We start from the raw sequence: 27755 nt of genomic DNA, 5'->3' as shown, positions 1-27755 counted from the left end.
CCCTGCTGCTCAGAGCTGGCGTCCCAAGCCAGCTCTTAACCAACGCGCCACTCGGCTGGTCCAATTATTTTTTTTTTTAACTGAGGTATGTTTGACATGCAACATTAGTTTCAGGTTTACAACAAACAATGATTCAATATTTGCATACATTGTGGCAATAAGTCTAGTTAACACCTGTCACCATTCAGTTACAGAATTTTTTTTTCTTGTGATGAGAACTTTCAAGATCTACTTTCTCAGCAACTTTAATATGCATTACAGTATTAACTATAGCCGCCATGATGCTATACATTATATCCCCATGGCTTATTTATTTTATATTTGGAAGTTTGTAATTTTTTACTCCTAGCACCCATTTCAACCACACCCTATCTCCCGCCTCCTGCCTCTGGCAACCACTGTCTTCTATATCTATGATCTTCCTTTGTTGTTGTTGTTTTTTTTAACATTCCACATATAAGTGAGATCATACCTTGTCTTTCTCTGTCGGCCTTATTTCATTCATTATAATGCCCTCAAGGTCCATCCATGTTATCACAAATGGCAAGATTTTCTACTTTTTATGGCTGAATCATATTCCATTGTGTGTATACTGGGGGTTCCAAAAAATGGATACAAGTGGACACTTTGGTCAGTGTTGCTCAAGCAGTAGTTCAACATAGTCATAAGTGTCTGGATGGTGATGGTAACCACTTTGAGCACCTCTTGTAATTGTAGAAGTCACGTGTGACTTGTATTCATCTTTTGTTATCAGTATATATTGAGTGTTACTATTTTAATACAGTTTTCTTAAAATTTGTATACATTTTTTTCGCACCCTCTGTATATGCCATATTTTCATTCATTCATTTGTCAGTGGACATTTAAGTTGTTTCCATATCTTGCTTATTATAAATAAAACTGCAGTAAATATGGGCATGCATATGTATCTTTTTGAGTTAGTGTTTTAGGTTCTTTGGATTAATACCCAGATGTGAATTGCTGGATCATACTGTAGTTCTGTTTTTCATTTTTTGAGGACTTCCATACTCTTCCATAGCTGCACCAATTTACAGGCATACCTCAAAGATATTGAGGGTTTGGTTCTAGACCACCACAATAAAACAAGTTGTAGTCTTTTTGCTAACGGAGGGCCTTGCCTTCAGTTTGTAAAAAACTCAACATATGTGAAGCACAATAAAACAAGGTTACCTGTACATTTCCACCAACAGTGTACAAGGATCCCCTTTTCTCCACATCCTCACCAGCATTTCTTATCTCGTATTTTTTATAATAGCCATTCTAACAGGTGAGAGATGATATATCATTGTGGTTTCAATTTGCATTTCCATGATGATTGGCAATTTTGAGTACCTTTTCACGTACTTGTTTGACCATCTGTGCAGTCAGTCCTCCATATCTGCAGCTTTCACATCCATAGGTTCAACCACCTGCAGATTGAAAACAATATTTTCCATCTGTGGTTGGGGATCCACAGATGCAGAGGGTCGACTGTATACATCATTCTATGCCATTCTGTTTAAAAGACTTGAACATCCTCAGATTTTGGTATCTGCACAGAGTCCTGGAGCCAATCTTCTGTGGATACCAAGAGACAACTTAAGTTGTCTTTGGGGGTAAATTCTATTCAGATCCTCTGCACATTTTTTAATTGGATTGTTTGGGGTTTTTTGTTATTGAGTTATATGAGTTCTTTATTTTAGATATTAACCCCTTATCAGATACATGATTTACAAGTATTTTCTCTTTTTTGGTTGGTTGCTTTTTCATTTTGTCGGTGGTGGTCTTTGCTGTGCAGAAGCTTTTCAGTTTGATGTAGTCCCACTTATTTATTTTCACTTTTGTTGTCTTTCTTTTGGTGTCAGGTTCAAATAAATCATCTCCAAGACCAATGTCAGGGAGCGTACCACTTGTGTTTCTTTTAGAAGCTTTGTCGTTTCAGGTCCTACATTCAAATTTAATTTGTTTTGAGTTTACTTTTGTGTATGGTATAGGATAGTCCGTTTTCATTCTTTTGCATGTAGCTGTCCAGTTTCCCAACATAATTTATTGAAAAGGCTGTCCTTTCCCCATTGTATATTCTTGGCTTCTTTGTCCTAAATTAATTGACCATATAAATGTGGGTTGGGTTTATTTCTGGGCTCTCTAGTCTATTCCATTGATTTATGTGTCCGTTTTTTTGCCAGTAAAATGCTGTTGATTTCTATAGCTTTGTAATGTAGTTTGAAATCAGGGAGTGTGATGCCTCCAGCTTTGTTCTTTCTCAAGATTGCTTTGGCTTTTCAGGTTCTTTTCTGGTTAAATTTTTTCTATTGACTCTCAATCTTCATGGCTGGAGCATGAGAATTGGTATTTCTTTTAAATCTTCATAGTCTTTCAGAAGCATGGCAAGGGTGAAGTACATCTGCTCTCTCAGGAGACTACATACAGTGTTAACACCACTTTTAAAAAGCTCAAAAACTAGCAAAATTAAACACTGTATCACCTAACGATATTTATATGTGATAAAACTGTATTTTGTTTTAAGAGCCAAAGCATGATATACATGAAATTCAGTAGAATGATTTACCAGCCTTAAGGAATAGGGAATGAGCTCATAGGTAGATGCAGTTATTGGCCTCATACTAGTTCTTAAATTGGGTGGTCTGTTCATAGGTTAATTTTATTATTCTTTATAATACAAATATTTGAAGTAGCAAATATTATATTTAAAAAGCTAACAGCAAATAGGATTACTTCTCTTTGCTGTTGCTAGTGAGATATTTTTGAAACATCTGATCATGTTACTCTTCTGTTCAAACATCTTTCTATGCATTACCTAGCATTTTAGGATAACATCTAGATTTCTTTGACATAGCAAGGTGACCATATTATTGTCCAAATAAGTGTTCTTTTAAAAGTGAAAGGGAGGGCCAGCCGAGTGGAGCGTTGGTTAGGAGTTGGCTTGGGACACCAGCACTGAGCAGCAGGGTCCCGGTTCGGATCCCACATATGAGGGCCAGTGACGCTGCGCCCTCTACAGCTAAGGTGGTGAACAGCAACTCGACCTGAAGCTGGGCTGCCGTGAGTCGCCGGCAACGGCATAGGCTGTGGCCCCTGCTGCAGTGGGCTGCCTTGATCTACCGTGTGTGGCCAGCAGTCAGCATGAGCGGCCAGCAGCTGATGTGAGCTGCCAAGAGCCACCATGAGCAGCCATCCAAAGGCCAGCGTCCGATCTGCCTCACCTGGGAAGAGCGCAATGATAATACCAACATGGGCCAGTGAAGCGACATCCTCCACAACTACTCTGAAGAACAAAAGGACAGCAACTTGTCTGTTCCCCTTAACCCGATTCCCCAGCGCTGTTCCCCTCCCCCAATTTCCCAATAAAATCTTAAAAACAAAACAAAAACAAAAAACTGTGGAATACAGTTTAAATATTCCTACTATATAGTTTCATAGACACATAGCAGGAAAGGAAGTATTTGTAGTGATTAGAATAAATAATATCACCAAAATTAAGCAAGTCTTCAACATTGCTTTTTGCCATATCTTAATTTCCCATTGATTATTGTTAATTTGTATATTACTTTTCTAGTAATTTAACAATTCAGGTTTTTTCAAATTCAAGAGAAAATGTTTAAATATTCTCTTTTCCTTCCATACAAACCACTATCCAATGTACTTTATATTATAAATTAGAGATTATCAAAAGGTGTCTCAGGGCCAGCAAGTATATCATATTGAGCATTTTCTAAGTATAGTAAGGCGATTTCTGTAGCATTAATGTTCATAACTTCATAGTATTTCGGTAGTCTTGTTTCTGGAATTCTGACATGAATCAATCATTTAATTATTATTTTTAATAAAACCCTCACATGACTTCATTAGCATTGCATCAAGCGCAACACAGCTCATCCCTCTAACTCTGAGTTATTTTCCGTGCTAAGTAGGCACATTTAAAATACCTTTTGCTTAAGTGATCTGAAACCTGAATTTATAAAAATAAAGCCAGCTAAAACTCTCAATTACTTCCGATAGCATCTCATTTGCTGATTTCTCTTTTGATTCTCTCTATATATATTCATTCCTATGGTTTTTAGTTTATTAAGTAGGTAAGGTAATAGAAACACTATAATAATGGAATATCATGTTATTAGGCATGCTTTATTTCAGCATGTATTAAAACAAAAATGTCGTAAAAGACCTATCTAAAATAAAATTCTTTTATGTTTTGAGTCTTAATTTTATTTTCCTGAATTCTATTATTTGTCTCTCTGAAAAACAGGGACAAACATTTCACAAAACAGGAATTTGATGCTAATAAAAAATCAAAAGGTACCTATCTCCATGGTAATTGGAGAAATATAACTTAATAGTACCATACCATGTTATGATACTACTTATACATGATAAAATCACGGAATTTAAAACATCTGATGATATCAAGAGTTGGTGAAACCATGGAGCCACAGAAACTGTCAAAGACTGCTAGATACAGGCACTCTGGACAACAGTTTGGCGCTATCTCCTATAAAGTTAAAAATACGCATGTTATGTGACCCACCAATCCTATTCCTACAGCAGTGACACTCAGTGTGGCCCAGGAACCACTGGGGGTTTCCAGGACAGGTCCATGAGGTCACACTATTTTCATAATAAGGATATGTTACTTGCTTTTTTTTATTCTTGTTCTCTCACAAGTGTATCTTGGAGTACTGGTATCATATCAAAGAATATCCACATTTATCTACAAAGGCTATTATATTAAAATATACTTTTTTTCCAACTGATCTGTTTCTTCATATACTTCAACCAAAACAGCATATTGTAACAGAATGCAGAAGCAGAAATGAAGCTCCAGTTTGCTGTTAAGTCATATATTGAAGAGAATTGCAAAAATGTAAAACTAACTTTCTTCACATTGAATTTTTTTCTGTTTAGAAAATTTAATATTTTTCAGAAATACTATTATATAAAGTTTTTTTAATGACCTAATAAATATTTTAAACATTTATTAGTTTTAATTTCTAATATTGTAATATTGATATATTACTCATAAACAAAAGGCTTTTGGGGTCCCTAGTAATTTTTAAGAGTGTAAGGAAGTCCTGAGAACTAAAAACTTTAAGAATCTGCACATCAGTGCACCAGGAGATGTATATAAGAATGTTCATCACAGCATTTTTCTGAATGCCCTAAAACTAGAAGCATTGTAAAAGCTCATTTAACAATAAAATGAATAAGGAAGATATCCTAAGTATTATACAGGATGAAAAATATGAATTATAGCTACATGTAACAACATGTATAAATTTTTAAGATTTTTATTGGGGAATTGGGGGATGGGAACAGTGCTGGAGAATTGGGGGAAGGGGAACAGACAAGTTGCTGTCCTTTTGTTCTTCAGTCTAGTTGTGGAGGACGTTGCTTCACTGGCCCAAGTTGGCACCATCATTGCGCTCTTCCCAGGCGAGGCAGATCAGTCACCGGCTTCTGGACGGCTGCTCACGGCGGCTGCTGGCGGTTCACGCTGGCTGCTGGCTACATACGGTAGCCCATGGCAACCCACTGCAGCAGGGGCTGCAGCCTACGCCGTTGCCGGTGACTCACGGCAGCCCAGCTCCAGGTTGAGCTGTTGTTCAGCATCTTAGCTGCAGAGGGCAGTGTCACTGACCCTCATATGTGGGATCCGAACCGGGGCCCTCTGGCGTCCCAAGCCAGCTCTTAACCAACGTGCCACTTGGCCAACCCAACATGTATAAATTTTAAACATAAATGTTCAAATGAAAGAAGTTAGATTCAAGCTAATACGTATTGTGTGCTTCAATTTATATAGTGTTCACAACTAAGCATAATAAACTTAGTATTTACAGAGGGAGACTTAGGTTTTTAAGATGTGCTGACTGCCTGGTAAATCAAAATAACTGTTACCCTTAGAGAAAAGAGATTATAGTTGACCCTTGAACAATGTAGGGGTTAGGGGTACCTATACACACACACCCCACACTCAAAAATCCAAATATGACTTAGTTGGCCTTTCTTCAAATTCTCTACCACAGATGGAAAATACTGTTTTCCCAAACTCATCAGTAACAGAGACCAGATGGATGGTCGCCAGATGGGAAGGGGTTGAGGGAAATGGGTGAAAAAGATGAAGGGATTAAGAAGTACAAATTGGCAGTTTATATAAAAACAGTCACAGGGATCTAAAGTACAGCATAAGGAATATAGTGATAATATTGTAATATTACAATAATGTAATAACTGGTGTCAGATGCATGCTACTTATCAAGGTAATCACTTTATAAGTTATATAAATGTCTAATCACTATGTTGTACACCTTTAATTAATACAATATTTTATGTCACCTGTAATTGAAATTATTTTTTTTAGTTAAAAAAAATTACTGTTTTCCATCCATCGTTGGTTGAACCCCTAGATGCGAAACCCAGGGATAAGGTGGGTCAGCTGTATTTATTGGAAAAAATTTACATGTAAATGGACCCATGCAGATCAAGCCTGTGTTCTTCCAGGGTCAGTCAACTGTATATTGGGAGAAGGTGCTGGCAATGTTCCATTTCTTGACCTAGGTGGTGATTACATAGGTATTTTTCTTCGTATTAATTTTCATGAGGTGTGAACAAAAAATTGGGTGACTGTTTAAAAAAATTTGTTACATGGGCTGGCTGAGTGGCGCATTGGTTAAGAGCTGGCTTGGGACACCAGAGGGTCCCGGTTCGGATCCCACGTATGAGGGCCAGTGACACTGCCCTCTACAGCTAAGATGCTGAACAACAGCTCAACTTGGAGATGGGCTGCCATGAGTCGCCAGCAACAGCGTAGGCTACAACCCCTGCTACAGTGGGTTGCCATCGGCTACTGTGTGTAGCCAGCAGCCAGCATGAACGGCCAGCAGCCGCAGTGAGTGGCCATCCCGAAGCCGGCAACTGATCTGCCTCGCCTGGGAAGAGCGCAATGATGGTGCCAACTTGGGCCAGTGAAGCAACGTCCTCCACAACTATACTGAAGAATAAAAGGACAGCAACTTGTCTGTTCCCCTTGCCCCAATTCCCCAATAAAAAATCTTAAAAAAAAAAAAAACTATTACATTAAAAGACACATTATTATTAATTCCCCTCAAAATTCTCCCCCTCACTTATCCCATTGTTCTTGCCACTTTTTGAAGCAATTCTGGACGTTCTTTCCTGAGTGTCTTTAGTTGCGCTGTCATGGCTGCCTCGTTGTCCTGAATTGATTCAAAATTATTACCGTTCATGGTCATTTTGACTTTGGGAAGAGCCAGAAGTTGCATGGTGGCAGAATCCGGTGAATAAGGTGGATGAGGACACACCGTAATACTTTTATTTGACAGAAATTGCCATACCAGGGCCGGCTGAGTGGCTCCTTGGTTAAGAGTTGGCTTGGCAGCCAGCGTGAGCGGCTGTCCAATGGCTGGGGAGCAACTGCCTCAGCCGGGAAGAGCGCAATGATAATACCAACATGGGCCAGTGAAGCGACGTCCTCCACAACTAGACTGAAGAACAAAAGGACAGCAACTTGTCTGTTTCCCTCCCCCAATACCCGAATAAAATCTTTAACACAAAAAATTTTCCATACCAGAAGCCATGTGTGTCACAGAGCCTTTCCATTGTGATCATAAACACGGTGAATGCTGCTGCAGAGTGCCCTCCAACAGAAAGGCAGGGATCTTCAATATTGGAAGCCACACGTTGAATCTTAGCAAGAATCTTAGCAACAGTGTGTGACAAATTTCATTTAACTTGTTCGGTGCAGTCGGGTGTAAGCTACGGTTGATAGGTGTGTTTTAAAGTGTGCCGTAAATCATCCTCTATCATGACAGTGCTCCGTGTCACACATTGCTTCTAGTATATGGCAATTTCTGTCACATAAAAACGTTATGGTGTGTCCTCATCCACCTTATTCACTGAATCTGGAACTGTGTGACTTCTGGCTTTTCCTCAGTATCGAAATGATTCAGGATATTGAGACATCCATTACAGCACAACTAAAGACACTCATGAAAGAGGACTTCTAGAACTGCTTCAGAAAGTGGCAAGAATGATGGGATAAGTGTGTTCAAAGTGAGGGGTAGTATTTTAAGGGGGATTAATGGCAATGTGTCTTCCATAATATCTTTTTATTTAAACATTCACCGTAGTATTTGATCACACCTCGTATATAAGTTTTATATATTTTTCTGTTATTTCACACTTAAATGCTATAAAACAAAATAATTATTCAGTTAAAAGTTTGAATGAATTTTGTAGTTTCAGATATATCTCCTTTTAAAAATCTAATTAAGCAAAGTATTCATGACAGCACATTTTTGTTTAAAGCATAGCGTTATTTGGGTCCATATTTATCAGGATATGTTTTATCTTTATTCTCTAGTATGATATGTTGATTTGTCTTTTTTTTGACCAAATATTATTTTATGTGTTCTCCTTACTTCTACAAAAATTTGAACTCCAAACCTTATTGTAAGATAAAAAAAAAGTATAATAAATATTGTTCTGTTAATACTGTGCAAATGTAAATTATGTCTCATTTGTTTGAAATTTTTTATTTGATACAGATAGTCGTACAGGCACTGCAGTGTTCCCATTACTCGATTCTTTGGCAGTTGGTGAAAATTACTGATGGTTCTCCTTCCAAAGTAAGTAAGAGTTTCTGTAGACAGAAGTGTTATTAATAATATAAAATAACCTTGCTTAATTTATATTTTATAATTTATTATCAGTTACAATAAATTATTTTAAATAAAATATATAATTATTGGTATCAATTCTTGCTTTATCCTATGAGTAAGTATATTTTACCGCTTTGAAAGATAATTAGACTTCAAGCAATAGATATATAGTTGTGTATAACACAGTTGAAATCTTAATAATAAATAACTATAGTAGAAAACCACAAGAGCTCTTATAGGTGACATGCTATGAGAAATGAATAATATTGAAAGATGATAATATGTAGCTTTCAGTTCTGGCATCCGCATCTTGGGGCCCAAACTAAACAACACTTTTGTTAAAAACAACTTAAATTGGTGGATAAATTTTTTACAAAATTTTAGTCTGTGCATGACCATGCAAAACAAAAAGGAAAATACAAACCAGAAATTAAGTAAAACTAGGATCCCAGAGAGTCAGCAGAGCACTGAAGCCTACTTAACCTTTTCTAATCTAGACAAATCCTAAGGCCCTTCCAAGGTGGAATGTCTAATAAGTAGCACATCTCCCTGATAAATTTGGGATCCTAAAGAGCTACTCCCAGCACAAGGGTAAATTAGAAATAAACCCACACCAGCTCCATTCATGGAGAAATATAAGGAAAACAGCGTGTCTTAAAGTTTGTCATTGATTAAAGGGGAGAAAACAGGTCTCCCACAAAAGTTTATAACTATGAGTTGGCTTTCATGTAGATCTCTATTCTAAATTCATACTACTTCAATGGTCCATTAAAAAATTAAAAATGAGATTTTGATTTAAAATGTTCTGTATCCCTAAGCACCTAACAGAATCAAATATAAATCTTTTCTGAAGAAACTTGCTTCAAAGAATTTTCCACAAATAAAATTTTAAGAAAAAAGAACTCATAATAAAAAAAAAATGACTCAAAAAGAAAACAGCCATGAAGAGAATTGGACCCAAAAAATTATTTGTATATTGAAATTACCTGATACAAATATAAAATAAATGTTTCACGAAGTATTTGAGGCTTGAATATATGAGTAAAGAATACTTGATAAAGAACCAAATAAAAATGTTACGATGGTTACATATTCCCATCTTAGAACCTGTTCTGGTAATGAAGGTTAATAATATATTTCCATACAGGACCAATAATTTGATGTGGAGCATTCTTTTCTCAAAGAAAGAATTTTTTCTTTTTATCCTTTCTGATTAATAATTTGAAGATTTCTCTGCCTTTGAAAAGTAGTTGGAATTTTTATTTCTTTTTAATTAAAAGGATGGTGATATATTATTTAGCCTCTTGTTTGTTTTAATTTTATTGACAATTTCAGTCTTAAAAAGCAAAACTTGAGGTTAACTTTTTCTTAGTTAACAACAGCCACTTTAAAACTGCATTACATTTTCATGTTTTTTGAAATATTCTTTAATATGGTAAAATTGAAGGAGACTGAATATATGTATAAGTTAAAATTTAATAACAAGTTTATTACTTGTTACACAATTAACTTTTGTTACACAATTAACTTTTATTACATGTTACACAATTAATTTATCCAATTATTTCATCTGGTTGACTTTTGTATTAATTTTTTTTTTCTTTCCCACTGAGATCATTTTGCTTTTCTGAGTTACTTGTTATTTGGTGAATGTTGATAATAGTATTTTATTGGGTCATCGGGAAAGTCATGACACATTTTTGCATTGAAAAACATAGATGACCCAATAGAAAATTTGGTAATATACTTGCCAAAAAATTTAACATAATTAATGATTAATTCCTCCATTAAAGTAAATTAAATTTAATTCTGTTCTTTTACATACACCTGCATTTCATAATCAGAGTGAGAATCTCTATTAGTGAACCCATGTCTTCGAATATTTTCTATATTTTTAACCCTGTTATAAGATAATTATTTTGAGATTCCTTGTCTTTGTGTTTAATTTTGGATTGGCACATTCTTCTAATAAAAGATAGCTTTGTTGTTGTCATTAATCATACAGATTATGCGATTTTCATTGCCACAGTGGCAATGTAGATTTTGTTGCCAGCACTAATTTTCTTTATGCCAGAAAAAATGCTGCAGCATCTTTTAGGTGCTTTATTATTCAGTTGACTTCTGTTTCTAGTTTTTTGTGCATTTGTATCATATTTGAAATTCTCCTTATCCTCTCAAATTATTTCTTCTCTCTTTAAAGTTGTTGGTAATTTTTTATTAAAAATATATTTAGTAATCATTGTGTTCAGTTGTCTAGTTTTAAAGCAGTTCTGTAATTATGATCTTAGCATAAATCTTCAAAATACATGCAAACGTTAAAAATTAATTTCTCATTGCTAAGATTCCTCCTTTTAAAATAACTATTTTAATGACTCTTAGTATATAATAATTATTAGATTACGAATTGCCAAACTTTCTAATCCCTTATTTGATGTAGACTATCTTTGAAAATTTAAGAGCCATGTACATAAGTTTTGTATACATATAATCTATATTATTAATATCCTACTTGATATCAACTTCCTAACTATAGTTCCTGCCACATCATTAACTTGCTGTGTAAATAACCTTGAGGCAAGTCATTTAAATAATTTTAAAGCAGATAATTTATGTCAAAGCATTTTGACATAAAGTGTGTTCCAGATACTAATAACAACTACAAAATCACTTATCTGTGTTTTAGGCTACTTGTTTATAAAATTGAAAGTTGTATTGAGCCAACTTTTTCTAGCTCTAAAATTCTGCGATCTATGTTATGATTAATAAATATTATACTAAAGATGTCTGGATAGATATAAAAGAATCTTAACAGTGCTTATCTCTAAGAAATAGAAATTCTTTTGGGGGTAGGCATAAAAAATTTACTTTTCACTTTATACCTTTTGGTACTGTTTGAGGGGTTGTTTTGTTGATGATATTTAACATTGATAATAATTTTTCACAAAAATTAATTTTTGAAAACTACCAGCACAAAAAACATCTTGATTTTTTTTTTTTTAAAGATTTTATTGGGGAATTGGGGGAGGGGAACAGCACTGGGGAATCAGGGGAAGGGGAACAGACAAGTTGCTGTTGGATTGTTCTTCAGTCTAGTTGTGGAGGATGTTGCTTCACTGGCCCAAGCTGGCACCATCATTGCGCTCTTTCCGGGTGAGGCAGATCAGTCATTGGCCTCTGGACAGCCGCTCACGGTGGCTGCTGGCCGCTCACGCTGGCTGCCAGCTACACATGGTAGCTTATGGCAGCCCACTTGCAGCAGGGGATTGCAGCCTATGCCACCGTCGGCGACCCATGGCAGCCCAGCTCCAGGTCGAGCTGTTGTTCAGCATCTTAGTTGTAAAGGGCAGTGTCACTGGCCCTCATGTGGGATCCGAACCGGGGCCCTCTGGCATCCCAAGCCAGTTCTTAACCAACGCGCCATTCGGCCGGCCCACATCTTGATTTTTCATCCTAATCTTAGTTTTTGGTTTATCGCATATAACCCACAGAGTTGTTGAGCTTGAATGAATACTAGAAAAATGCTTAGTGTGTTCTGTATCTTATTTGCTATAGTAGCATTATTCTGTTTTTATAAATGTAATATTAGAACTCTCATAGGGAATTTGGAAATGATTTGGTGGAATCTGTTCTTTTTAGGTAAGGCCTAGAAGGGGACATTGTTATTATTACCGTTGATGTTTTATTTTACATTTTGTAAACCACTTTAATATAAATGCTCTAATAATTATTACATTAATCATATGGAATGAGCCATTTAGCTAGTGAGAGAGCTAGCTAGTTGACCACTATGTTTTTCTCTAATGATTATTACATTTAGAGAAACTCATTTCAATCTCTGAATTAATCACTTACATTTTTAATTCATAAATTATGCTTATTCGTTTGGGGTGTAAAATATAAGGTAGAGTGGTTTTATTAAATTTGGGCTCTCTCACTTGAGTACATACATGTTAATTGTAAAAATAAAATGAAACTTTTGAATTTTGCCACCTGTAGATAACCACTGTTAATATTTTAGTATATTTTGTTTTAGTACTTTTTCTTACCTATTTTTTTATCTTATTGAGATCATAATGTACTTATAGTTTTATGTCTCCTCTTCAGTTAATGAGATTTTCTTCAGTTATTAAAAGAAATGTTTATAGATATTTTTTGATGCATGAATATAGTCCATCATGTAGCTATACTGTAATTTACTTTACTAATCTGTGTCTTGGATGTTTAGGTTGTAAAGATTTTTCCTAATAAAATTAATGCCATGATGGGCATTCTGGTGCAAAAGCTTGTTCTGTGTTTTACAATGTTTCATCTTACAGTGTTAGAAATGGAATAGCAATTCCAATCTCTGTGTCAGAGTTTATACATACTTTTATACCTTGATGCCTGTTGTCAAATTGCTTTTTAGAACTTTCTAAAATTTATTTTTCTTCTCTATTTTCATGAACACTGTCATTCAGGAGATTATGAATGGTAATTATATAGTAATTTCAAATTCAAGTTATAATTTAACTCAACAGTGAACACTTTTATAATATGAAGTATATGAAAAGACTGTATCAAGAACAGGGTTAGATCTCTCTTTGAAATGGTAGTGCACTGGGTTTCACCAGTGGGTATTTCCTCTGTTCCCCTAATTTTCAGAGTTGAAGCTCTTTGGCAGTCTCACAGGTCATGCTCAGTATACTTTGTTCCAGTGCCCCCTAGTGCTGGTCCTGTAGAAGGAGCCTTCAGTTTCTCTTCTTTGTAGCAGAAAACATTCTTCTTCCTTCAGCTCTTTTTGGACATATACAAAGACATGTAAAGAGCTAAGTAAATAAGAGTTAGGGCTAAAATAATGCCCCATTGCCTTTTTTGGCCTGGGGATCTAGAATTTATCTTCAATGTGTTTTTTTTTTTCTCCTGAGATGAGCTGTTCTACTCTCCGTAGTCTTAAGTTTGCAGTGCTCTCTCTGCCTTACTGCATGTTCCTATTCTAGACAATAGTATGAAGGGCCTGGGGCAAACATCCATGGCTTCTAGACCCTGGCCCTCTTCCTAATCCTTTAAAGTCAACATCCCTCAGGTAGCTACAAGTCAAATTAATATTGAGATGTTTAGCTGCAAAATTTGTTCCACTACCCTGTTAACTAAAGGGTCTCCTCTGCAAATTCCAACTTGTTTATCTGCAAACAGACGGGGGAAGGGAGCTGTTAGGGTGAAGGTGGCCAGACTCATGAGGAGATGTGTTTAACCTTGCTGTTCTTCATATAAATATACATTCCTAGAAAGGTACTAGAAATAGATTCATAAAAAAAATAGTCTGTTTTTTATACTTCTTCCTTTCCTTTTCCCTTCCCAGTCCTTTAGAATAGCAGTGAATAAGAATGATAGCTCACTCAGATCCTTGCCCCAAATTTCCATAATATCAAATACAAGTACCTCCTCTACACCTGTAGAGTTAACTGCTTTCAGGCAGGAAGAGAATGGGACCAAGAGTAGGAAATAATAGCTATTCCTCTAGGAACAAATTTTTCGTAGTATGTAACCATTTTACTTCAGTCTCTTCTTCTAGAATCTTCCCCCCTTTTATTTTTTGAACATTCTATCGCCAGTAACTGTCTAGTTAGTTTTAAGCCTTTCTTTTGATTGTTTCATGACTTCAGAGTTGTTCTCTGATAGTTACATTCCTGTTAATATTATGTTGTATCTCAGCTGCCTGATTGGCTGGTCTAGGGAAGTTAGGGGAGAAAGATCCAAGTCTTGTCTTACATCCTTTTCTTTTTCAGCTCTAAGAATGTTCTTTAAAAAAAAAAAAATCTGGAATACAGAAGTAGATGGCAGTTTATACCAATTCTGAACTTCTGCAAAATTTTATCCAACTCTTAACATTCTGAAAATCTCTGGAAGCTAGAAGTAATATGTTCAACTCAGAAAAGAACTTACAAGTCATGATTCCAACATGGCATTAAGAATGCCATGCTGTGTTTGTAATCCTATTCCTAGGCCTCCAGTTTTAGAGCTTGCTTTCTGATAGGGAATACCCTCATACCCCTTGAAGGACATCATAAGGCTGCCTCAGTTTCACTAGCCTGTCCAGTTGGATGCTGTTTTTACTTACACAGGGAGAGTGGTCTTTAAAGCACCTTATTTATTAATACTCAAATTCATTAAGATATTTAATACCTCATGATCTAAGTAATGAGCCAAGACGAAGAAGATCTAAATAACAATTATTATAAAGTAAAAAGTGTGTTCTAACTGAGTTTATCAGAGGCCTAAAGCAACATTAAGAATATTTAAACAAACATAATACTTCCCGCTTTCCTGTACTGAGATTGGAGATTTTCTTCTCCAAGATTTAATGAGAAAAGAAGTTTACTTTCCTGTCGGTCCACTTATTTGAGTAGAAAGGAAATAGTTGTCTTATCCTACTTAATATCCTGTGAGTGATATAGTAATGAATTTTCCTTCCTAAGTAGGTTTTTTATTTTAAAATTTTTTTCTAGTGGCCATTCTATGATTACTAGGTATTTGTTAAATTACTTCTTGTTACTGATCATATATATCTATATCTATCTATCTATCTATCTATCTATCTATCTATCTATCTATCCCAGTTTATAAATAGTGTATATTTTCAGCATTTTTTGTGTTGGAGCATCATCTTTAGAGTTAAGTCCAAGCTCACATTTGGGCTCCATTTCTTTACCTTTGCATTTCAGTTTTCTAATGTGTGATATTCACTGCTAGATAGGGTTCTTCAGAAGATTACATTGAAAGAAGTGTTTCAGTGAACATTAACTTTTTTGGATGGCATTAAATCACAGACCTAGTTTAATCTTCTGGACCAAAACCAAGAATTTATACTAAATGAACTATATTACCTAAGGCTATATGAGTATGTAAACATGCTCAAGAACTAGCGTAAATTTGGAATACAGCATGGTAGATTTTTGTCCTCCATGTGTATGTTGAAATAATTTGGGAATTCACGTCTCTCACTTTGGTCCTAACAGTCACTACTTCTCCCCTGTTCCTCTGACTCCTCTATTTTTCTTCATCTTTGTATACTAAAGGAAATCAGAAGATGTTTTGGAACTACAGTAGGCAGCTTAAGGGTTCCTGAATCATAAGTGAGTGGATTAGCCTTTGAGGCAATGGCAGGAGTCAGCAGGTGGAGATTCAAATAGCCAAGAACAGCAACAACACTGAAACTAGGTATTACATTTGGGGTTTAAATATTCAATAGTTATTTTATTGTGTATTTACAAAAGTAGCACATTCTCTCCCTGACCCCCAAAAGAGAAGCTAGTAGCAGTTACTCATACAAGAAAGCAATTTCAGAAGTATTACATAGGATTTAGTCCACCATAATGGAAAAGCTTTTTCTCTCTTGCTCACTGGTATGTCCCAAATGAATGAATTTAGTTCCATCTGTTTTTATCATATTTAATGTGGATAGTGACTTAACTGAGCTGAAAAATAATTTAAAGAGTGAGCCTTGTTATGTGTTAGTAACTGTGCTAAGTACAGATAAACATAACACAGTGCCAATGTAAGAAACATCTATACCTGTAGAGAATTTTTATGAGTTTATTTGAGCCAAACTGACAACTGCCAAAAAACAAAATCTCAGTGGATTGAGAAAATAATCCTGAGAAGGGCAGTTTTGCCACTTATTGTATACTTCAGAATAAAAGGAGGAGACATACAAAGGGTTACATGAAATCCATTGGTGGTAGATTAAGGGGGCAGGAGAAAGCAAAGCGGGGAAATCTCTGGGATTGGATAAAAGGCAAAATAGAGAAACACATACTTCTTTTACATTAGTGGGTTCAGGATAGTTAATAATCAACATTTACAGCACATAGAGATGGTATTCGGGAACAAGTTAACAATGAGGGGTTCTGTGGTCTCTTGCTCTGATGCCAGGCTTTTGTACCTTAAGGGGTCTGGAAAAGATTACTCTGACATTTCAAAGGTATGTTAGGTGCAAAAGACAATAGACAGGCTTGACCTTTGTCAAGGCTATAGGCCTAGGATGTGACTACCCACCACGACCTACTTTCAAAAGTTAGCAATTTTTATGTTCAGACCATACTATGTGGTTACTTTCGGTCTCTTGAGTTTGTAGGACCCATCATGCAGGCCTCCCCTGAGCTTGTCAGGTTTAGTATGTGATGTGGCCCCTTTTTCATCTACAACAGTTTATACCTCCAAAGAACTTTATAGCCTAGTAGACTGGACAGACTAAGGGCCAAATCTGTTCTGACTTTCTGTAAAGTAAGTTTTAATGGAACATAGCCGTGCTTATTCCTTTATATACTTAACTATTTAGGGCTGCTTTCATGATACAGTGGCAGAGTTCAGTAATTGGGATAGAGACTATAAGACCCACAAAGCCTAAAATATTTATTGTCTGACCCTTTACACAAAAAGTTTGCCAATCCCTGGCCTAGTAAGGTAACCCCTTTGTCTTGTTTACCATACTTGGTCAGTAACCCTATATGCTTATTCTGGGTTAACTAGTTTGGTTTTGTGCCCCTTTTTGTCATGAATATTGATCAACAAATTCTTAACAGACTTTACTTTTATATTCTGAGATCTTTGACCTGATTTAGGCCTTTATTTTACTACTTTATTCTGTTTTATTCCTGTCTATTCTAAAAATGTATATTTGTTGAACAAGTTTAATGTATTTATGAATTTTTCCATGGCTTCAGTTTCTGGCTAGGATTATCTTAATGATATTTCATAGCTGTGGATAAAAAGACAGCTAAATTTGGTCTTCCTCTAGACACATAAGTTGTGATCAAAATGAAGAGGAATCACCCATTTAAAATCTATACATATTTCTGTGCATAAGAATTAAACTCTCTTGTTTTTCCTCACTGACTACTACTATAATCATTGGAATAGTTGGCCTTTAAGAGGCAGTCTACACTTAATATCGGTTTTTCTCCCCATGATATTAAGGTAAGCTTTTTTCTAACATAGCTGGCTTACATGATAAGTTCACCATCTTAATTGTGCCAGCCTTATTTATGGTTCTTCATTGCTGACATTTTGTTGACCAGGGTGTATTTTGAAAACATCATCTAAATTCCTTGAAAGAGATTTATCTTTGTCAATAGATCACTGATAAACTGAAACTTTTTTAGCCCTTTCACATTTAGGCATATTAGGTTTCAGTCTTCTCATTGTTGGTTCTTGATTTCACTAACTGTACCAAGAAGCAAAAACAAACAAACAAACAAACAAAACAACTTTAGCCAGGCTAGGGAATCAACTTGCAAAGTAGATACAAAAAAAATATAGTTAAGATCTCATAATTTAAATCTCAATCTAATGTTATCACCTGATTCATTTGTATTCTTTTTTATAGCTTGTTTAGGAAAAAGTATGTTTGATGCTAAGCTACTTTCTGAAAATAAAAAATATGTATTGATTTCATTTAGGAAAAAGCATTTGAAAGGAAGCCCATGTACTTAGTTCATATATAGCTTATATGGACTAAGAGAGAGGATTAGATCACTCCTCTATTCACTCTTTGTCTTCAGTTGTCACCCCTACAATTTAGGTATGCTGTATAGAAAGGGGATATAAGTAAAATGTTACTGTGTTCAAAGTGGTAGAGGTACTTTATAAACATTCTAGTTTTCTTAAAATTGCAGTCCGGATAATCAGCATACCTTGTCCTTGTTCTTTTTCAACATCTATTGGGTTGACTAGCTTTTTTGTTTATATATAAATACATTTGAATAATTGGAGTTTGAAATTTCTTACCTCCATAATGCTGCCTGTTTCTTCAACATATTAATTTTCTCATATTATATAAAGAGGCTTTTTAGCAAAATGGTTAAGAGCTCAGACTCTGGAGGCAAACTGTTTTGGTTAATTCACTCCTTCACTTACTAGCTGTATGTCTTTGGGCCTACATTTAACATGTCAGTGCCTGTTTCTTCATATGTAAAATGGAAATGGTAATAATATCAGTACTCATCATAGTTGTATTAGTTAATATGTGAAAAACTTAGATTAGTGCAGCGGTTCTCAACCTGTGGGTCACAACCCCTTTGGGGGTCGAACGACCCTTTCACAGGGGTCACCTAAGACCATCGGAAAACAAAAAGATATTTACATTATGATTCATAACAGTAGCAAAATTACAGTTATAGAGTAGCAACGAAAATAATTTTATGGTTGGGGGTCACCACAACATGAGGAACTGTATTAAGGGGTCGCGGCATTAGGAAGGTTGAGAACCGCTGGATTAGTGCCTGGTACATAGTAAGTACCAGTAAGTGTTAACTTTATTATTATTGAATTCTAGCCCAGAAAAAATGAAATACTGCATATAAAATACTCCTATTTATTCCATGTAAATTAAGCATACTTAAGTTTTTTCATAATGACTGACAGCTATTATATAGCAGGAGAAGAAAGTATTCCATTCCAGAATATATGGAATGTAACAAGTTTTCTCAAATTTGAAAACAGTCAAGGATTTATATTTTAAAGGAGTTCAAAGTAAATGTGCTAATTTTTGCTGTTTGGACTAATCTCTTATTATTTGCCCTATTCAGAATCATTTCATATTTTTCTTTTCCCTTTTCAATATCATCTATTGTTACTTTTCAAGGGGCATTAAGAATAAAGCCCACTCTATGAAATCTATCTTAATACTAGAGTTTTAAAGTGGCAAACCCAAAACCTCTTTTAAAAATTCAATTTAACATCGTAAAAATTTCTAAAGCTATTTATTACGCATGTCCCTGTAACAGATGCCTGCCTTTACTTGATCAGTATCACAGTTTTGGGACTCATAGTTCCAACTATTTAAATCAAATGAAATGTAATAAGATGCCAACAAAATGAAGTAAAAAATCATGGATGAATGAAAGCATGTTCTGAAATCCACAGGAACCTAAATTCTGTTTTCATCTGTTCAAAGGGATTTACTCTATGAGATTAGATAACTCTGTTAAATATACAGTATCTGTGCCCATGTTGGTATTTGTATTTCTCTCAGTGGAATTGTCTGTGTAAGAGCATCCAAACCTGTGGAGAATTTTTATAAGAGTTTATTTTGAGCCAAACTGATGATGTGCCAGGAAGCAAAATTTTAAATACTCCTAAATGACAGCTTTGCTGTTCTTTTTATACATTTGGAATTAAGGGGGAAACTTAACGAAGATTACATGAAGGTGGGGTAAAGCAAGGCAAAGAAATCTCTATGATTGGATTACAGGATAGTTGACAAGATTATGTGTTTCCTTAAGTAAGGTCACACTTCAGGGGTCTGAAAAAAAGGATTACCCTGGCATTTCAAAGGTGTTCCTAGATGCATAAGAACAATGGACAGAGCTTGCTTAAGGCAAAGGTAAACCTTTTTATACCAGCCATGACCTGCCCAGTTAGGAATTTATGATCACCCTGTGTGGTTACTTTAGATCAGATTTGTTACATAGCCCTTTTTTCATCCAGAAACTCCAACTTACTGCAATTTAATTACCTTTCTTGATCACTCAAATAGTATTTAGGTTACATCTAAATCTAGGCCAAACTTTACTGCTAAAGAAGGCCTCTAGCTTGTTTCCTTGGTTGCTTCCTATCTAAAGTTTCTTCTTAAAATACTACTACTGATTAGTCATCAATAGACTGCTTACTTAGTTGTGATGTTAAATTTACAACTCTTCAGATGAATTGGCAAGTAATTATCTTTAAAATTCATCATTTCTAAAATACAACTGTTACTTTAGCATTTTACATAAGACATATTTGCTTTATGATTGACCTTTAACGAAATCTTCTGCATTTGGTGTTGACCAAAGATAGCTGATTCCCTGGACTGCTTCTTTGTACACTAACCAAGAAATTTAAGGGAATAAAGGAGCATTAATACTTTCTATAATCACTTTATAAGCTCTATTAATTGTCTGATAAAATGAAGACATTACACATTTGTCCCTAGGATTGTGGTATTATCTGTATATTTGCATTTCATATAGTAAATATTTATTAAACACCTGTCATGTGCCAAGCACTATTCTAGGTACTACTAATGGAACAGTGAACATTTGTCCTTTGAATGAATACTAGGAGGTTTACCAGTTAGCACTTATCTGTTCTGAATTGAGTGCCTAGGAGTTAATTCAGCAGAATCACAGAATGCCATAGAACCTCAGAGAATACATAGTTCAACCGTGTGATTTATAGATTTAAAAAATCTGTAATTCTGAGATATAATTTCTCTAAGGCCACATATCTAGTTAGTAGTGTCAGGGAAGAAAAATAATCCTCTACCCTTCAAGGTTCTTCTGGCTGGTCTAATCAAATTGACATGAGACAGATTAGCAGAAAAACAAAGTTTAATATATTGTTCATGTAAGAAACATCCAAACCTGTAGATATAGATATAGATATAGATATAGATATCTATCTATCTATCTATCTATTTATATATATATATATATTTAAGATTTTATTGGGGAATTAGGGGAGGGGAACAGTGTTGGAGAATTGGGGAAGGGAACAGACAAGTTGCTGTCCTTTTGTTCTTCAGTCTAGTTGTGGGAGGATATCACCTCACTGGCTGAAAAAAATTTTTTTTAACCAAGCATGCTGAGTTTTTGGTTTTTGGTTTTTAAAGATTTTATTGGGGAAGGGGAACAGCCTTGAATCTTAGTTGTGGAGGGCACAGCTAGCTCAGCTCCAAGTCCAGTTGCCATCGTCCGCCTGTCAGCAGCTTGTAGCCACTCAGCTCAAGGTGCTGTGTTCAATCTTAGTTGCAGGTGGGTGTAGCCTACCATCCCATGCAGGAGTCACCTTGTTGTTAGGAGCACGTGCTCTCACTAGCTGAGCCATCCTGCCACCTGTTGGTAGCTCAGCGGCAGCTCAGCTATGGCGCAGCTCACTGGCCCATGTGGAAATCGAACCGGTGACCCTGTTGCTCAGAGCTTGCGCTCTTAACCAACTGAGCCACTCCGCCGGCCCTGTATAGAAATTTTATAAGAGTTTATTTGAGCCAAAACTGACAACAGTTACTGGGAAGCAAGATCTCAAATGCTTCAAAGTATAACAGTTTCGTAGTTTCTTTTATGCACTTGAAATTGAGGAGGGAACCTAAGAAAAATTACATAAAGGTGGAAGAAAGCAAGGCTAGGATTGGATTACAGGATAGTTAAGATTATGTGCTCTCTTGAGGGTGGTTACATCTTGAGGGGTATTACTTTTGGTATTTATTTCAAAGGCGTGTTAACCTAGATGGACAAGAACATTAAACAGGGCTTGCTTAAAACCTTTCACTAGAGAAGTTTTATGCTTGGGATGTGACTGCCCACCATCACCTGCCCAGTTAGGAATTTATGATTCAATCACCCTGTGAGGGCACTGTCCATAGAACCCCTTTTTTCGTCCACACTATTTACATCTTTACTGCCAGCATTTTATTTCCAGATCCTTATTTTGATTATTCCTATGGCCTTTGTTAATATGTAAGGAAATACAGAATAATGATTCTGTAGCACTAAGAATGTATGGGTATTCTGAACTTCAGTTTCCTCACCTGTAAAATAGGAATATTACCACTTTATTCATAGGGTGATTGTGTGGTTTAAATTTATGGCCCTTAGAACCCAGTATATTTAGTACACAATAAGCCTTCAACAGAAGATTGTATGTAATATTAACTAGCCTTCATATTCCACATCATCTTCCTGTTTTGCTTAGAATATGATTCTTTTGTACAAAATTTTAGCATTCATGATAAAAATCCTTCTTCAGTAGTTCTTCATTCCCATTCAGACTAAGAATCCAAATGATTTAACATGGTATTTTAAATGATCTTTCATTTAAATGGAAATAGATCCTGTTTTCCTCTTCAGCTTCCTTTCTTGCCACTTTCTTCCCTATTTATGCTCCAGCTACAATAAATTAACAGTCTCTCAAAAGCACCTCCAAGCTTTTGAGCATTGTGTGCCCTCTGATACACCTTTTCCTACAGCTAATAATTTTTAGTAGTTGTTCAAAATTCAGCTTTCATGTTATCTTCTTTGGGAACCTTTGTGTGACTACTTTTGACTGGGTTTCCAACATAGCACTCCTTATATTCTAATTCAGTTGCCTGTTCTCTTCTGCATTGCAAATTTCCCCTAATATATTGTGAATCTTTGAAATTAAAGAAGGCCAAGGAATGTTTAGCTTGGTTATTGGATGTTTATCTACAGCAACATTAAAGCTTTTCAAGGCAGTGTCCTTTTTACTACACTGCATAGAATTAATTTATTCCATCTTCCAAACACTGCATTCACGTTAACAAAAGGAAATGTGTAATTTTTAAAGTATCGTTATTTAGGATGTAAAGATCCAAAAGAGGAATAAGTACTCTCATCTGTACAAAAGACTAGCTTTAAAAATGTTGGTTTGATAGAGTACTTTTTAAAAGTAATTTGTATATCTGCTTTGCTCACTTAATTACTTTTCACTACTATTTTAAATATCATTATAATATTGCATTGTCTGCAAGCATTACTCATTAATCAGTGAGAAGAATATAAGCTTTGATACGAGATAGTCCTGGTTTCAAATTCTTGCTAATAACCACTACTAGTACCAATCGATATAAATATTAAATTATATAACAATAAGCCCTCAAACCAGTGCCTGACACATTATAGGTACTTGATAAATTTAAATTTTCTTTTATACTTTTCAAATGTTTGATATCAAATACTAATTAAATCCTATTCACTTATCCAATCTTAGATTAAAGCCCATCTTCCCATGAAGATCCCTCCAACTCATCTCTCTCCGTAGAGTTAATACAAAAAAAAAAAAAATTGAACAGTTACTCTCTAATTGGTCTAACTTCCTGCTAGGATTTTTTGAGGGCATGGGCACTGTCTTAAAGTTATCTGTCTCCCTTTAACATTTAGAGAATATAGGAGAAACTCGGTGCATGTTTGTTGCTTAATTTTTCAGTGTGCTGCTGTGCTCCCTCACCTTACAGCCTACCAGCTAGTATGTGTTATAGGAATGACTAACAATTTTAATATCAGGATAAGTAAACCATTTTTATAAAGGAAAATATGTTGGAGAAAATCATACTGAGCACTCCATATCTATCTAGCTGTGTGGGATTATCAGCTTTGTTACCCCTTCCATTAGAATAATTATGATATGGACTGAGGATATCCATGTCTTCTTGCTACTGCCCAAGACAAGCCTTATATGTAAGTTCCCTTAATAAACTCATATTGTAATGCTGGAAGAAAAAAAAAAGAATAACTCTGATGTGTTTCCCAACAAGGTTGATTTGATGAATTTCCTTGACAACACACCAGTTTGGCTATTTCCCATTTATTATTGCTTCTGGATCAGTTTTCTAGGATACTGTAATTCATGCTTGCAAATTTGAATGTGTCTTACAGGAGGATTTGTTGGTATTGAGGAAAACAGTGAAATCATTTTTGGCTGTTTGCCAACAGTGCCTATCTAATGTTAATACTCCAGTGAAGGAGCAGGTAAGAAATTATTAAGAGCTCTCAATAAAAATAATTCAAATGCATTGAAGAACGTGTAAGAAGGTGTAATTTTTTTTAATACAACTTTTTTTTTTTTTAAGATTGTGGGGAATTGGTGGAGGGGAACAGCGTCGGGGAAGGGGAACAGACAAATTGCTATCCTTTTGTTCTTCAGTCTAGTTGTGGAGGATGTCACTTCACTGGCCCATATTGGTATTATCATTGAGCTCTTCCTGGGTGAGGTAGTCACTCTCCAGCCATTGGACGGCTGCCCACGGTGGCTCACGGCAACTCTCACCGGCTGCTGGCCAGCCCCACTGCAGCCTATGCCATCGCTGGCGACTCACAGCAGTCCAGCTCCAGGTCGAGCTGTTGTTCACCATCTTAGCTGTAGAGGGCGCAGCGTCACTGGCCCTCATGTGGTATCCGAACCAGGGCCCTGCTGCTCAGAGCTGGTGTCCCAAGCCAACTCCTAAATAACACGCCACTCGGCTGGCCCAAGAAGGTGTAATTTTTTAATTGCAGTTCCTAGCATACAGGTCCATCCCTATGAGACCTGGGACAAGAATATAGATGTCTGAATATTTAAGTTATAAAGCACTTTTATATGAGACATTGTACCTTTTCTATACCATTTTTTTATTATGAAGTTGAGCTAGAAAAAGAGCCTAAGTAGTCTAGTTCAGGGGTCAGCAAACTTTTGAGATGGAAGAGCCAATCCTGTCCCTCACTACTATTTACAAATTATTCGAGAGCCATAAAACAAATGAAATCACCATTATGTGAATAATATCCTTTAAAAATTTTATAAGGGAAACTATGATAGTTTTATTTTCATTTTCAATTTTACTTCAGAGCCACATGTACGTACCCAAAGAGCGGCATGTGGCTCGCGACCACAGTTTGCCGACCCCTGGTCTAATTAAAGTGTACAGTAGCACTTATCCTTTGTTGTCTCTTACAAATTGAGTATCACAAGTCTCTTTATTGAGTTAGCAGCAGCTAACTTAAAATGGGAGTATAGATGGTCTTCCCTAAACCTTATTCTCTAAATCTTCTGCACCCCCACCCGTGCTGTCTATATTTATCTAGCTCTGGACATTTTAACCACAAAGTCAGTGTTTCTGCTTCATTACTATTTGGTGATATCTATCTAAAACTATGGCCTCAAGCAAAAAAATAAAATAAAATTCCCCTGGATTCTTTTTCCCCTTTTCAAGTGGCTCTTTCTAAATACCTTAATGTACTTCATGGTTGTGTAGTCAGAGCATGAATTGCCATGATTCTTACTGGAGGTGGACAGCAAAGTATACAGCAATCTCCAAATACATGCCAAAGTTGTGTTTTCCCATAGAAATCAATTTTTGGAGGGGGGTGAGTGGATTGTTTTGAAATATCAGAGCCCTCAGTTATCCAACAACAAAATCAATTACAAACTGATGACAGGTTTATTTCATATCTAATTATTAAATAGGGCAAATTTGGCAACATAACTATAATACTTTCTCTTTTGAGAAATGCATGGCAAGTTTCCTTAAGTTATTAAATTTGTTGGGAAGCTTTTAGATACTGGTTTTTAAGTGAATGGTCTTAAATTCAATTTTAAACCAACTATTAGATACTTTTTTTACATTAAATTTTTAAAAGCAGAGCCCAAAATAGTAGCTTACAGGTTTACAGTACTGCATTGTAATTTATTGAATTATAGTTTGTCTTAAGATTTATGCTTATTATTTGATTAAGCAGTATATGATTAACTCTGTCATACTTTATTGTATCAGTTTCATATATTCCAGAGTTCAGTTTAGCTCATTTTTTTTTTCAATTCAAGTCAAAAATCTCTTAATCAGCTGTTTTGAGTTAATATTGCCAAATAAAAGAAATAGATTATATTTGGGAGAGAGGCGGAAATCTTAAATGTGGCTAGTGTTTAATTTTATTAAGTTTGAATATTTAAAACTAAGAAGTTGGAATTTGATTACTCAAAATTTCTATTATGGTACCATTATTGAACTATAATTTAGTATATTTTCATTAACATTAATTTTTAGTTGTAGCTATATTTGTACAATATTTTACTGATGAATTCCCTTTGTATTCCAGGCTTTCATGTTACTCTGTGATCTTTTGATGATTTTTAGCCACCAATTAATGACAGGTGGCAGGGAGGGCCTTCAGCCTTTGGTGTTTAATCCAGATACTGGACTCCAGTCTGAACTCCTCAGTTTTGTGATGGATCATGTTTTCATTGACCAAGATGAAGAGAACCAGAGCATGGGTATTTGTAGCTATATCATGTTGTCAATATTGATCTTGTTTACCAGCTCCAGAAGATATGAGAAAAAAATTCAAATTCCTAAAAATTAGTAGAATTTCTCTCTTAAAAAAATTAATAATAATACATTTGTGTGGTTCAGAAACCAAAAAGAATAAAAATCTACACAGTAAATTCTCCCTCCTTTGCTATAATGAATAATTGTATGCATTTGTCGTTTCATACATGGGGAAAATGGATATGTGGGATAGATATTGTTTCTAACTGAGATGCATAGATATTGTTTCTAATTGAGATGCATCTAGGTTCAGTTTTGCTGGAGGAAAGCGTCTGAATTCCTTTCTGTTCCTGAGTGATTATCATATATTATTGAAATTAAAATATACCTGGAAGATATTACATGCTGACAGACTGTTATCAAACCCCACCAATCAATATTGTGCTGAGCTTGCAAAATGATAACAACAAAGTTAGGCTGAAGATAAATAATTGTAAATAAGTGATACATAAAAGAGGTTATTTGTAAAATAGATGATTTAAGCTCTAAAATAGTATCTGTGATATATCTGTTCCACAGATCTACTTGGTGCTATTAGAATGTTCTTAACATTTTAGAAAATACTGGACTATGAAACAAAGTATCTTTATTTAGTCCATATTAATTTCAAAAGATAAAATTAACTTGCTGCTTGTCTTAAGCAAAAAGATTTCCAACTTTTCAAAGCATTGACGCTTCACAGCAGCGTCAGTGTAGATAGATCTACAAATTAGTAGAAAGAGAAAGAGAGAAATTGAGGATAATTTTTTTTTTTTTAATGAACATATGCACATGAAGAAGGGAAGAAAGAACACTGTGCCCAAATAAGGGCAGGCCAAGAAATAAGAGGGTCGATAGAGAGCCTGAAACAAATGTGGTAACTTTCATCATCTGGAGCCTTGTGGAGAAAGTTTTCCTAGGATTAGAAATAGAAAAGGTAGTGGGGCCTGAAAATAAAAAAATTAAAAAATGAGGAAGAAACACTGCTTGTTTTGAAAGTATTTGATAGGGTGATTTTTTTTTAATTTATATGTATATAACATGGTTTGCAAAAAATATTTTGTTTCTCAGATGATACTATAACCATGTTTAGGACAAGCATTAAAAACTAACTCCCCCATATAGTTCCATTACTCCCGATATATTTTTCTAAAAGAAAACTTTTTCCCTGTGTCTTAAAAGTTTCCAGAAATTTCTTCTCTGTGGAAATATATTAGCAGATAAGGAATATTGAAATAAGAAAAGAC

General features: G+C 35.3%; 1 protein-coding gene across 1 annotated transcript in view; it reads left to right on the top strand.

Annotated features, from left to right (window-relative positions):
- STAG1 (STAG1 cohesin complex component) overlaps positions 1–27755 on the top strand; it is a 392478-nt gene that overhangs the window by 329128 nt on the left and 35595 nt on the right. The window contains exons 22-24 of the mRNA XM_019654594.1: positions 8580–8660; positions 24104–24196; positions 26300–26474. Coding sequence (XP_019510139.1) covers positions 8580–8660; positions 24104–24196; positions 26300–26474 — 349 coding nt within the window. The remainder of the gene's footprint in view (positions 1–8579; positions 8661–24103; positions 24197–26299; positions 26475–27755) is intronic.

This window comes from Hipposideros armiger, unplaced genomic scaffold, assembly GCF_001890085.2.
Source record: "Hipposideros armiger isolate ML-2016 unplaced genomic scaffold, ASM189008v1 scaffold_226, whole genome shotgun sequence".
Classification (NCBI taxonomy): Eukaryota; Metazoa; Chordata; class Mammalia; order Chiroptera; family Hipposideridae; genus Hipposideros; species Hipposideros armiger.
This window is presented reverse-complemented; position numbering and strand designations above follow the sequence as displayed.